General features: G+C 55.7%; 1 protein-coding gene across 6 annotated transcripts in view; it reads left to right on the top strand.

Annotated features, from left to right (window-relative positions):
- Window positions 1–1,693: 1,693 nt before the first annotated feature.
- Window positions 1,694–13,838, top strand: part of LOC105494783 (bone morphogenetic protein 8B) — a 34,685-nt gene continuing 22,540 nt past the window's right edge. For all 6 annotated transcript variants that reach the window (XR_011622804.1, XR_011622805.1, XR_011622807.1 and 3 more), the window contains exon 1: window positions 1,694–2,162. Coding sequence is in view for 3 of the 6 variants with exons in the window: in XM_011763607.3 (XP_011761909.2) it covers window positions 1,829–2,162 (334 nt within the window). In the remaining 3 variants the exon portion in view is untranslated. The remainder of the gene's footprint in view (window positions 2,163–13,838) is intronic.

Raw genomic sequence — 13,838 nt, 5'->3', positions numbered from 1 at the left:
AATATACCTGTTGGGTAAAAGACAAACTAGGCATGTGTTTAAGCCACCAGCAAATGACTATTTAGATTACTAATTTGATGTAGAAAATTTTATTGAGGTGATGACTTCAAAACGTGATTTTGAGGGCATTATACACTTGCTTCAAGGTTTAATCTTCAGTCCACATGGGGGGGCACCATAATCTGGTGCCCAGGGCTCTCGTCTAGCTCCTGTGAGGCCCTTTGCGGTCCCTCCCTTGCCAGCCCCTCCAGCCTTGGCCATTTGCCCCCTGGGCTCTCCAGGTTCTACTGCCCCCCTGCCCAAGCCCAGCTCCACTGCTGTGTGACATGGCGTAAGTCCCTTAACCACTGTGTGCCTCAGTTTCCTCATATGTTAAAAGAGGAGGTTCCAGTGGTATGTACCCCCTAACGATGTGCGAGCATCACAGAAATGACACGGGACACACACTCAGAACATGCCTCGCGCGTGTAAAGTGCTGACTGTTACCATTATTAGGCTCCCCCCCGGGGTCTCAGGGCCTTGGCACAAGCTATTCCGTCTGCCTGAAGCACTTCCCTCCACTGACCTTTCCCAGCGCAGTCTAGGTGCCTTCTTCCGCAGCGCCTGAACCACACAGGAATAATTATGTAAGGCGAGAGCGGGCCCAGGGAAGAGCAGGGTGTGCAGAAAGAGACTGAGTCAGTCGAGACGTTTCCGCGGGGATCCTTCTCCTACCAGGCCTGCACCGGGGCTGTGGCGACTAAGAAGACGTGCACAGGTGGCTCCCGAGTGTTCGGGAAGGGCCCCAGAGCCTCTGGCCCGGATGGAGGCAGGAAGCGGAGTCTCCTCTGCAAAGCTGTATCAGTACCGGGGACGCAGGGCGCGCAGCGTGGGCTGGCGGGGGCGGCCCGCCTGGGACCCTGCCCGGGCTCACGCGGGAGCCAGGTGGGGGACGCATGGAGAGGCAGCCGAGCAGGTGCTGGGAAGGAGGCGCCCTCAGAAGCGCATGCAGGGGCCACGGGGAAGGCGCCAGGAGGCGGCGAGGGGCCGCGGTGGCCGGAACCCGGGCCGGCTACTGCGGGCAGAGGAACGTGCCCCACCCCCGGGGCTTGGCTGGCACCGCCCGGCTCTCCAGACGGGGCTGGGGCCGCGTGTCGGGCCCGGTGACGACCCCCGCACACCACGGCAGGGCGACCGGGTGGCACCACTGGCGAGACTTGGACGGCGCCGCAGCCTTAGGATCTATGCGCCTAGGCCCGCGGCGGGAGCCACTACGGCCATGACCACCCTGACGCCCAGGCTGCAGGCCCCTCGCCCGGACCACCTGCCAGCCACCCCGAGTTCGCACCTCCGGGTCGCCCCACCCGCGACACCGGCCGCCGCCCCAGGACCCTCGCGGGCGTGGCCTCCGCGCCCCGGCCCCGCCCCCGCGCCCCCATTGGTCAGTCCCGGGGGTGGGCGGGCGGCACCGACGGCTGAGCCGGGGCTGGGACTCGCGGGAATCGCGCAGCACTGGTCGCTGCCGGAGCTCGCCCGTCGACCCTGCGCTGCGCGGACCGCGGCCACAGACGGACTGGTGGGCACGGCGGCGACAGACGGATTGGCTGACAGTCCCAGTCCTCAGAGGAGCCCCGGCCTCGAGGCGGTGGCGTCGGCGTCCGCTTGTCCCAGAGCCGGGGCAGGTGCCGCTCGGGGGGCGCTCCAGGGACCGCGCTGAGGCCGCGTACGCCGCCCGCCGAGGCCGGCCCCCCGCTCGCCGAACCCAGCTCCCCGCTGCCATCGGGGCGTCCCCGGGCCCAGGGGCGGCCGCGGAGCCGATGCCCGCCAGCTGAGCGTCCCCCTGCCCGCCATGGCCGCGCTTCTCGGCCCGCTCTGGCTCCTAGGCCTGGCGTTGTGCGCGCTGGGCGGGGGCGGCCCCGGCCTGCGACCCCAGCCCGGCTGTCCCCAGCGACGTCTGGGCGCGCGCGAGCGCCGGGATGTGCAGCGCGAGATCCTGGCGATGCTCGGGCTACCCGGGCGGCCCCGGCTCCGCGCGCCACCCGCCGCCTCCCGGCTGCCCGCGTCCGCGCCGCTCTTCATGCTGGACTTGTACCACGCCATGGCCGACGACGACGACGAGGACGGCGCGCCCGCGGAGCAGCGCCTGGGCCGCGCCGACCTGATCATGAGCTTCGTCAACATGGGTGAGTGCGGCCGTCCGCGCGGGGACCTTCGGAGTAAACTGGCTGCAGGGGAGAGTGCGCGCATCCGCCGGGCCCTGGCCGAACGGTGTGTCACAGACGGTGAACGCGAACCACAGGGGAGTGGGACCGCCGTGGATAGGGAAAGTCTAAGGGTCATGGGGCCCCCTGGGCTGCGGGGTGGTCAGGAGCAGGGTGGGGGGAACTGTGGACTCCCAGGCGCTGCCTTCACCCTGCCCCAAACACACCCAGGAGTAAGAATCAGGTGATGTCCTTGCCCACCTGGGCTGCCCCAGGCAGACAGCCTGGTCCTGGGGAGACAGGTGAGTAAACAGAGGCGGGGATGCTGTCACTGTGATAAGGGCAGTACTGAGGAGAGGGACAAAGTTCAGAGTGGAAACCTGTGGTCACATCATCAGAGTGACCAGAGCTAACTCGCGTGCCCTGAGTCCCCAGCAGGCTCTTCCCTGTGCGGAGCCTGGGTGAGGCGCGGCTGTCAGGGGAGCGGCTGGGGAAGGAGCAGGCTCAGTTCAGTGGGTCAGGGACTGTGGCCTTGTCACCCTGGGCCCAACACCTCGGATGTGATCTGGTATAGGGTGAGTGTCCAGGCCTGTGGAATGGCCCAGTGGGTAGCTGGACCCACTTTGTTCTCCGAGGCAAAGCCTGGCTTTTCCTGTCTGCAAACATCTTGTCACACCCTGGAGCGATTTATTTCTTAAGATCTCAGAGATTTTTTTTCCAGTACTAAACTCTTTGGTCTATGGTTGTGTAGTTACTGTTGGTCAGGTCCCCCATCTGCTTTGCCTCCTGTCTGTGGCTAGTGACAGGCCAGGGTCTGGGGGCCAAGGACCACAGCTCAGCCCAAAGTAGGGGAGCTGAGGGGCTGAGAGGAGGGAGAGGGAACCTGCCCCGGCCACCAGCCTCCCTCCACAGACAACATCATTAATTCTTCATCCTCACGACAACCCTGGTAACAGCCACCGTCTTCATCCCCATCTCCCAGATGAGGACAGTGAGGCTCAGAGAGGCAGCGCCATGCCTAGGACAGTGCAGCCTCAAAGCCGCTGAGCCAGGACAGCCAGAAAGCCTGACTGTCCGTCCATCCGGTGCCCAGTGAGATGACATTGCTGTTGTCAGGTCAGGCTTTCAGGGTGCAGAGAGCTTTCTGAGGAGTCTGGGCTGAAGAACACAGGGGACTGAGCCGCAGCAGGTTTTGTGGGGCCGTCAGCCATTTGCTTCCTACACTAGGGCAGAAGAGGGCATGGCCAAGCCTCTGCTCAGCTGGTGGTGGAGGTGAGCAGCAGGAGACAGCCGTTCACCATCGGTGAGCGCCCAGTGCAGGCACAGGAATCTGGCCGGTGGGATCTGGATGCTGCCTTCCTAGTTAGAGGACAGGGTGGGGGATGTGGGACAGAGGAGACCATCGTGAAGCTGGGACTGGGCCTCTGTCATCAGGACAGGCTGACACTGGGCTCAAGACCAAGAAGAGCTGTGGATGGAGTCGTCCAAGAACGTCCCCGGGGGAGTCGACCATCAGAATGAGTCACCACCCAGCCCATGTCCTGCCTCCCCTGGCATCCCCTGGGTCAGGACATGCCCAGCCTGGTGGGGCTGTTGCTGGGAATTGGGCAGGGTCGACCCCTCTGTGTGACCTTAGGGAAGTTCGTCACCCTCTCAGCCTTGGTTGCTCCTTGTAAAATGAGGTGCCTGGTGATCTGTCCTCAGGGTTGTTGTGTGATTGGTAGAGGGGCAGGAATGGAAAGCCTGTGCTGCTCCCCTCAGGGTGAACCTGGACCTGGCCATTTCTAGCCTTCCAGCTGTAGCCCAGCCTTAGTGTGGAGGTGACAAGAACATCTCCACATGTCTTGTACACCTGAAACCCAGAAATGAACTCTAAAAGCCCATCAAAGGTGTTTGTACTTATTTTTAAAATGAAAAGTAGCATGTGAAATTTTTCTCTTTTTTTCTTTCTTTCTTTTTCTTTTTTTTTTTTTTTAAGAGGCAGGGTCTCGCTCCATTCCCCAGGCTGGAGTGTAGTGGTGCGATTATAGCTCACTGTGGCCTCTAATTCCTGGGCTCAAGCAGTCCTCCTCCTTCAGCCTCCCCAGTAGCTAGGGCTACAGTTGCACACCACCACACCCAGATAATTTTAAAATATTTCTTGTAGAGATGGGGAGGCTCACTATATTGCCCAGGCTGGTCTTGAACTCCTGAACTGAAGCAATCCTCCCACCTCAGCCTCCCAAAGTGCTGGGATTACAGGCGAACTTTCACAGCCTTACAATGCCTCATTTAATTCATGTGAGACTCTTTTGCCAGCCCTGTTTCATGGGCTCAGAGAGGTTAAATGGCCAGCCCAGGGCCACACAGCACATCCGGTATGACATCCATGGCTGTGGATTCCAAATCCCAGCTTCCTCCCACCCCAGCTCTGGGCATTTCATGCAGACCCGTAGCCTCCAGCGCTGCGGGATTAACAAGCAGGTAGTTGTTAGTGGAAGCCCAGGCTGCGGGTGGGTGTGGCCAGCTGTCAGAAGGCTTCTTTATTCTGCTCTGCTAACTGCACTAGTAGAACTCTCTCAGTTAGAGTAGCTTTAACTGGTAATTACTGAGGCCGTGGGGCAGGTGGGGGCGGGTAGACACATACCAGGATGCTGTCAGTGTTTGGAGGCCCCTGAAGGTTGGCGGCCCCAGAGCCACCACGGGATCTAATAGCAGGGTCGCTGTGGTGTCACCGCCCACACCCAGGCTCCCACACCTGCTCCCGCCAGCTCCACCTCTCCTATCAGCCTCATCTGGCTCCTGAATAGCCAGGCCTGGTGCCCCTAGGGCCCAGCTGTTGATGGCAGCCTGTAGGACCCAGAGGGTGGGACTCTCACAGGCCTCCCGCCATGGCTCAGGTCTCTGTGCAGAGCAGGTACTTTAGGAAGGCAAGCCTGCGTCCTGATGTTCAGAGTCTGCTGCAATGGGAGGCCGGGGCTGGGGTCAGAGCCGGGGCCCCGCCTGGCCTGTCATCCATATCAGCCTGTAGACCTGGGCTTTCTTGGGCAGGACAGTGATGGAGCAGTTGGATTCTGTCCCTGGTGTCTCTGCTCAGGGAGGGGAGAGCCCTGAACTGGGAGGCAGGACCCAGGTTCTTGTGCTGCCTGGGCCCGCCATTAACTCCTGCATGTCCTGGGCCACGGCCCTTCCCTTCCCTGAGCCTCTGCTTTCTCGTCCATTCTACGGTGATGGCATCCAAAAAGCAAGGTGCCTCCCATCCCTGACCCTGTGGCTCTGTGGCAGAGGCGCCTTCTCACAACACCGCCATGGCTTGGCCCCAGTGCCTCAGGCTGGCCCGGCCCCTCCTGAGGGAGGAAGGATGGTAGGAAGGACCACCTCTGCACACTCCTTCTCAATCCTTCTCCACCCATGTCAGCGGAGAGGCAGGTGCCCATGTTCCAGATTGAGAAACTGAGGCATACGCAGGACTAGCAGGCAGAAGTCCAGCCAGGATCAGAATGCAGGCAGCTTCACTTTCGTCCTGACCCCTTCCTGAACCAGACAGATTTGCTCCTGTGGTCTCCAGTGGCCATGGACCGGGGTGTTGATGAACAGAGCCGTCTGGATTTGGGAGAAGCAGGACTGAGTGGGAATTCAGGACCTGGCCCGGGTCCTGCTCTGCCCTTGCCATGTGACCTGGAAGGGTGGCACCATCTCCGTGGGCCCTGGGGCCACTTCCTTTGTTTCTTTACTAGGGACCTGTTTCATTTTCCCATTCATTCATTCAGCAAATAGTTCTGTAGCACCTACCAAGGACCAGGCACAGTTCTAGTCACTGGGGATATAACAGTGAAAAAAGTATCACGCCTGTAATCCCAGCACTTTGGGAGGCCGAGACGGGCGGATCACGAGGTCAGGAGATCGAGACCATCCTGGCTAACACGGTGAAACCCGTCTCTACCAAAAATACAAAAAAAATTAGCCGGGCGTGGTGGTGGGCATCTGTAGTCCCAGCTACTCAGGAGGCTGAGGCAGGAGAATGGCGTGAACCCGGGAGGCAGATCTTGCAGTGAGCCAAGATCGCGCCACTGCACTCCAGCCTGGGCAACAGAGAGAGATTCTGTCTCAAAAAAAAAAAAAAAAAAAATGAAAAAAGTAAAGTTCCTGTCCTCAGGGAGATGACTTTCTAGTGCGAGAGACACATAATACATATGTGAGCCCTAAAGGTAATTAGGGCTCCTGGAAACAGGAGGGGCTGAACAATGGCGAGACAGATAGGGCTAGATTGGGGGTTTCTGACCTGAGACCCACACACACGGAATTTGCATGCTGACACCGACACCTGATCTCAGTGTGATCTGGGCTTTCCAGTCAACCTCCCCAAGCCTCAGTTTCCTCCTCTGTAAAATGGAGATACTCATCTTATGGGGCTGTTCCGGGCTTGTGTGAGATGATACCCAGCAATGCCCATGTGCCCAGAACCTCCGCATCTGTTCCATCATTTGTATCTCACAATTGCCATCACATCTGTGTTTGAAAGAGAAGAGAATGAGGCTCAGAGCAGTTAGGTGGTTTTCCCAAGGCCACACAGCGGGTCGTCTCCCTGCCTCCATGTCAGACATAGCAGCTGCGTCCACCAGGTCCCGGCCTATCATTAGATGCAGTAAGTGCTGTCAAATTGAACTAAACGTGAATGTGTGTTGTAAGCTAAGAAGCCTGTTGTTAAAGTATTTTTATTTTGGGGGGATTTATAGAAATAATGCATGCTCATTCTACAAAATTCAGATTCTGCAGAAGCATGTAACTTGGGTGCCCCTGGGGAGCCCCATTCCTACCAGACAGTCCCTCCAGCATCTACTTTCTGATCTTCATTGCCATGGTCTGTTCTTTGAACTTCACATAAATGGAATCTTACAGTGCATACTCTTGAGTCTAGTCTTTGACTCAGCATACTTCTGTTTCCATTTTCCTCCATGTTGTTGTATCTGTAATTCTTTCTTTCCTAACTGAGTTGTATTCCATTGCATGAATATACATGCCACAGTCCATCCATTGTTAGGGACATTCGGGTTGTTCTGAACACTTTTACCCACGTCCCTCTGTGGATATATTAAAGCGGGAATTTTAATCTTGCGTGTGCCATTTGAGAGCTATGCGATGCTGAGCAGCTTGCTTCAAGTCCCTGAAACTCAGTTTCCACACCTTTGAGACAAGGTAAGTGAGCCAGCCTCACGGGGTTGCATGCAGTGTAGCCAGCTGGAGGCTGACACACAGAAGGAACTTCACAAATGGGTGCTGACCGCGCCCCACTTCTGTACCATTGCTCATTGGGTAGCTCCTTCATAGAATACACTTACCTCCATTTTTGCTTGTGAAAACTCCACCCACTTTTAAATGAAGGTGGGTCAGGGTTTCCATAAATCTCTCTGCTACTACCCCACAATCCCACAGGGACAGGCTCTTTCCAGGCAGAAGCCCCACCTGCCTTGCATGCAATTCTCTTAGGATTCTAGTCGCTTTCTGCCTGTGTGACCCAGGGGCACACCTAACCCCTCTTTCTCATACTTCTCAGCAGCCCCTGAACAACCTGAGAACACGACCAAGTCTGACTCTTCCCTGCCCCCACCCCTGCCCCCCCACCCTTTGCCCCCCTCTTTGCCCCCCCCCACCCCTGTGGCAGGAAGTTGAGGGAAAGAGGAACCCAGCAGGAGGCAGGGAGAGCCAGGAGGAGCCTGGGCCTGGTCAGGTGGGACAGAGTGGGGCCGGCCCTCCCTGTCTGTGTGGGGGCCAAGAATGGGTGCCACAGCTCCCTGGGCCCTCCCCTGGGACCCCAAGTCCCCACAGGGCCCCGCCTGGAGGAAGGTGGCTTCACAGGCATTCTCAGGTGTCTGTTGACAGGAGGGCCTTGTTGACGGGTGACCCCCATCCCAGTATGTCCCATTGAACTCCAGGGCCACTCGTTTCACACTGGCCCCAAGTGTGAACATCCACATCACGGGCCTCTAATCTGACACGGGCCTCTAATCTAACCCTGGAAACCCTCTGCCCCCCTTGGCCTCAGTTTCCCCATCTCTGCAGGGTTGCCTGAAGGCCTTTCCAGCTCTGACCGAAGAATGTGCCCACCCCCTGCCTGCTGATGGGGGCTCCTCCGGGGTGAGGCACAGGGTGGGGAGGTGCACCCAGCCCCCCTCCTCCCGGAACCTCTTTCCCACAGGCAAGAGAGGATGTGTCACTGACCACTTCTTTCTGGAAAATTCCCACAGTTCAGTTCTTTCCTGGGATTTCACTGGAGGAATTGCATCTTTCTTGCTCACATCTCCTGGGATCTATTCTTGGCCTTGGCGGGCTTGATGTGGTGGTATGTGTGGGTGTTCCCTTTTAATTTGGGGTCCAGAGCTGTCTGAGGCCTGGACCGGTAATTATGAGAGCAGCACCATTTATGGAAACAGCCCTTGAAGCAAGCCAGTGATGAGACCCGGCTGGAAATACCTCAGCATGGAGGCCTGGGCCTGCCTGGAGGCGGTGCTGAGATTTCTGGGTGGGAGAAGCCCCTTCAGGACACAGAACCAATGGGTCATGAGTCCCGCCCTCCCTTGGCCTGCAGAGGCTGTGGGGCCCAAGTCTTGTTTTGGGTCTGAAATGGGGCACCCCCCAGCCTTTGCTGCCTGTGGGACAAGCCAGACCAGCCCGGCCCAGGAACCCCAGGCTCTGGGGGAGCCACTGTCCACCCTCAGGGGCCAGGCCGGGAGAGGAGGCAGGTCCACAGCAGTCAGGAATGTCGGTGGCTTCTGATAGAGTCACACGGGGACATGGTAGCCACACCCAGACTGGCAGTGATACCCAGCCCAAAGGGCTCTGAGCCGCTGTCCTGGGGACAAGAGGCCCTTGGGAAGAAGGCGCTGGGGCACCCCCGCTCTAGAGCCCTGGAACACAGCGGCCGATGAGCCGACATGCAAGTCTCCCATATCCACCCACGTGGCTCCGTCCTGGCCCTCCAAGGGCTCACTGTCCAGAGGAACAGCTGAACCAGAGACAGCAAGCCCTGGCATGGGGGCCAGGAGAGGTTGAAAGCCTGACCTGCCTGGGGTCTGAGGACTGGGAGGCTTCTCAGCCGGACTGAGAGGGACGGGGCCGCCTGGGGAGAGCAGCTTCCAGGAGGGACTCTGCGGGAGACGTCTGCAGGCAGAAGGCACAAGAGGCCCGAGGGACAGATGGCAGGGCCAGCGCAGAGAGGGCCCTGGGACACTCTTCCTGTGGGCCCTTCGGGGCTGGGGAGGGTCTGAGGGGAGGTGGGACCAGTCACAGGCCACAGGAGTCTGTTCTGAGCTGGAGGATGAGGGTATCTTTTGAAGTCTCACTTTTTGATCAGAAATAAGACAGATTTAGGTTGTCTGGGTGAGACTGAATTACCCAGGGCACAAAAATAGCTAGAGCCCTTGTTGATGCTGGGCTGAGGGTCGCAGAGTTTGGCATCTGGAGGCCTAGCCTGGAGTGGCTGGTGGCCATGCCCGGTGAAGGCCACCTCCTGCCCCCAGTGGCCTTTCCTGGAAGAGCAGGATCCGGAGGTTGCTTTATCCGAGGCTGGAGGCGGAGGCTGAGGGCTCTCTGATGGTTTATTTTCCCAGAGCCATGGTGAGGTGGTGCAGAAGCAACCTTTTCTGCCTCCCATGTGCCTCTCCGTGGGGTGGCGTTGTCTGTCCTGGATTCTGAGCCAAGCCCCCCAGCCGGTGTGTCTCAATGGAACTGGCTGTCACCAGTCCCTGTTGGCTGCAGAAAGCTCTACAGGCACACTGTGGCCCAAGTGACTTCTCACCTCCCAAGGTCATGGACTGTCACAACATTGGTTGGCAGCAACTGAAGTTTTAAAGTTCTTCCCAGGTCACAGGGCCTCTTTGAATCACTGTGCTGAGTTCTTGGAGGCTAGAAACAGGATTTCTTGGAGATGGACTGGCCTTGCCTGTCACTGCAACCTCCTCTCACACACTTCAGCCCCCTGACCACTAGATTCCAGCCACACCAGCCTCCTTGATGTTTCTCGAACATGCAGGGCCTTTGTATCCACTGTTCCCTCTGCCTAGAAGGCCGTCCTCCTCTTCACACGACTGGTTCCTTCTCCCACAGTCGAGGGTATTTTCCCCTTACTTCCCAGGTTTTAGACTAATGAATGGATCCCTAGCACTTTTGAAAGGCAGAGTTTCTCCACTACTGACAATCTTGCCTCCCAGGAAACATTTGACAATATCTGGAGACATTTTGAGTTGTGTAAATGAAGAGGGGAAGGGAGTGCTGCTGTCGGCTAAGGGGCGGAGGCCAGGGATGCTGCTAAACATCCTGCAGCACACAAAAGAGCCCCTACAACAAAGAATTATCCGGCCCACATCGTCAGTGGTGCCACAACTGAGAAACCTGTTCAAGGTGACCCGTGTTTGATGGTGGTGATGATGATGGGCTCACCCTTTATTAGATACAAGGTTGTCTTATTCTGTCTTGTGTTGCTGTAACAGACTCCCTAAGACTGAGTAATTTACAAAAAAAAAAAGAGAGGTTTATTTTATTTTATTTTATTTTTGAGACAGAGTCTTGCTCTGTCACCCTGGCTGGAGTGCAATGGTACAATTTCAGCTCACTGCAACCTCTACCTCCTGGGTTCAAGGAGTTCTCCTGCCTCCGCCTCCCAAGTAGCTAGGACTACAGGTGCCTGCCACCACACCTGGCTAATTTTTTGTATTTTTAGTAGAGATGGGATTTTACCACATTGGCCAGGCTGATCTTGACCTCCTGACCTCAGGTGATCCACCCACCTCAGCCTTCCAAAGTGCTGGGATTACAGGTATAAGTCACCGTGCCCAGCCGAAATGCGGCTACTGGCTGAAAGGCTCAAGGCTAGGCAGCTGCATCTGGTGAGAGCCTCAGGCTACTTCAACTCATGGCAGAAAGTGGCAGGACAGTGGGTGTGTGCAAAGAGAGCAAGTGGTGAGAGGAAGCAAGAGAGCAAGCCAGACTTTTTAACAGCCTCCCCCGTCTAGGGAACTAATCCATTCCCCTGAGAGGGAGAACTCACCCACTGGCCCCCTCCACCATGGCATTAGTCTATGAGGGATTCACCCCCATGACCCAGACACCTCCCACTAGGTACCACCTCCCATCACAGCCACACTGGGGATTAAATTTCATTGTGAGTTTTGTCGGGGATAGACCACATCCAAACTGTAGCAAGGGGTATATTATCTGTACTGTTCACCTTGCTTTTTTCTTTTTCTTTTTTTGAGACAGAGTCTCACCCTGGAGTGCCATGGTGCAATCACAGCTCACTGCAGTCTCAACCTCCCAGGCTCAAGCCGTCCTCCTACCTCAGCCTCCTGAATAGACTATAGGCAAAGTGCCATCGTGCCTGGCTAATTTTGTTGGTTTGTTTTGTTTTGAGACAGGGTCTCTTCTCACTCTGCCTCAAAACAAAGAGCTAAAGTGCAGTGACGTGATCTCAGCTCACTGCAACCTCTGATGCCTGGCTAATCTTTTTTTTTTTTTTTTTTTTTTTTTTTTTTTTGAGACGGAGTCTCGCTCTGTCACCCAGGCTGGAGTGCAGTGGCCGGATCTCAGCTCACTGCAAGCTCCGCCTCCTGGGTTTACGCCATTCTCCGGCCTCAGCCTCCCGAGTAGCTGGGACTACAGGCGCCCGCCACCTCGCCCGGCTAGTTTTTTGTATTTCTTAATAGAGACGGGGTTTCACCGTGTTAGCCAGGATGGTCTCGATCTCCTGACCTCGTGATCCGCCCGTCTCGGCCTCCCAAAGTGCTGGGATTACAGGCTTGAGCCACCGCACCCGGCCCCGATGCCTGGCTAATTTTAAAAAATTTTCTAGAGACAGGGTCTCCCTGCGTTGCCCCAGACTGATCTTGAACTCCTGCCCTCAAGTGGTCCTCCTGCCTTGGCCTCCCAAAGTGATGGGGTTACAGGCGTAAGCCATCACAGCCAGCTGGGACATTTTCTTAGAAGTACAGTTTCTGAGTCACAGCATGTATCATTTTGCTAGATTATTGCCAGATTTCCCACCCTAGGGATTGTGCCACTTTGCATTCCTGCCAGCAATGCCCAGAAGTGTTCAGGTCTGATCTTAGAGTATCTTACTCATGAGGCCTTCTCAAACATCACATCTAAAGAAACCCCACACTGGGCCGGGTGTAGTGGCTCACATCTGTAATCCCAGCACTTTGGGAGGCCGAAGCGGGTGGATCACAAGGTCAGGAGTTCAAGACCAGCCTGGCCAAGATGGTGAAACCCTGTCTCTACTAAAAATACAAAAGTTAGCCGGGCTCAGTGACAGGCACTTGTAATCCCAGCTACTCGGGAGGCTGACACAGGAGAATCGCTTGAATGCAGGCAGCAGAGGTTGCAGCGAGCTGAGATCGCGCCACTGCACTCCAGTCTGGCCAACAAAGTGAGACTCTGTCTCAAAAAAAAGAAAAAGTAAAGAAAAGGAAACCCCGCACTGGACTGGAATTGGAGATGTCAGTATGACCTCAGATATTTACAAAATATATTTATAAAAACAGATACAGATGTGTGTTTTTGCACACATTAATGTACACACATATATATCCTAGCTTTGTCCACTAAAAGGGCCTAAAAGTATTGACACTCCAGGACAGTGAGCAGCCCAGTGCCCAAATCTTGGTTTCTAAATATCTCTCCTAAAAGCAAAACAAAACAAAACAGAACTCCTTGCAGAAATGGCTGATTCCAGGGGTGGGGATGGGAACTCCCAGGATGCACCTAGAGCATCTTGTGGTGCCAGTTAGAAGTGCTCAAAAAAGGATGGTGGGGGTGGTCAGAAGGACACAGGAGCCAACCTGAAGGAGCTGCCAGTGGCCAAAAGTAGAACAATTTGAGCAATGAAATAAATAACAACAGTATGGGATATAGCCCATAGAATAAAATAAACACCTTTGAATCCATAATGATATAAATAAATAATTAGGCTGGGCACAGTGGCTCACACCTGTAATCCCAGCACTTTGGGAGGCCAAGGTGGGCAGATCACCTGAGGTCAGGAATTCGAGACCAGCCTGACCAATATGGTTAAATCTTGTCTCTACTGAAAAAAATACAAAATTAGCCAGGCATAGTGGTGCACACCTGTAGTCCCAACTACTCAGGAGGCTGAGGCAGGAGAATAACTTGAACCTGGGAAGCAGAGGTTGCAGTGAGCCGAGATCATGCCATTGCACTCCAGCCTGGGCAACAGAGCAAGACTCTGTCTTAAAATAAATATTTAAATAAATAAATAAATGTAGAAGAAAGAACAAATCTTCCCTTAAAAAGAATTCCAATTAATACATGTACAAGGAAAGAAGGAAATAGAAAATCACTATTCCAGCCTGGACAAAACAGCAAGACCCCATCTCTACAAAAAATACAAAAAATTAGCTAGGTGTGGTAGTGCATGACTGTAGTCCCAGCTACTCGACAGGCTGAGGTGGGAGGATCCCTTAAGCCCTGGGAGGTTGAGGTTGCATCACTGCACTGCAGCGTAGGTGACCAAGTGAGACCCTGTCTCAAAAAATGAAAAAGAAAGAAAATCACTATTGGCCCATGTCTATGATCCCAGCAAGGTGAGCCAGGAGTTCAAGAGCAGCCTGGGCAACATAGTGAGAGTTCATCTCTACAAAAAAATAAATTAGGCAGGCCAGGCATGGT

This window comes from Macaca nemestrina, chromosome 1, assembly GCF_043159975.1.
Source record: "Macaca nemestrina isolate mMacNem1 chromosome 1, mMacNem.hap1, whole genome shotgun sequence".
NCBI lineage: Eukaryota > Metazoa > Chordata > Mammalia > Primates > Cercopithecidae > Macaca > Macaca nemestrina.
Note: the sequence above shows the minus strand (reverse complement) of the source record. Positions and strands in the feature narration are given on the sequence as shown.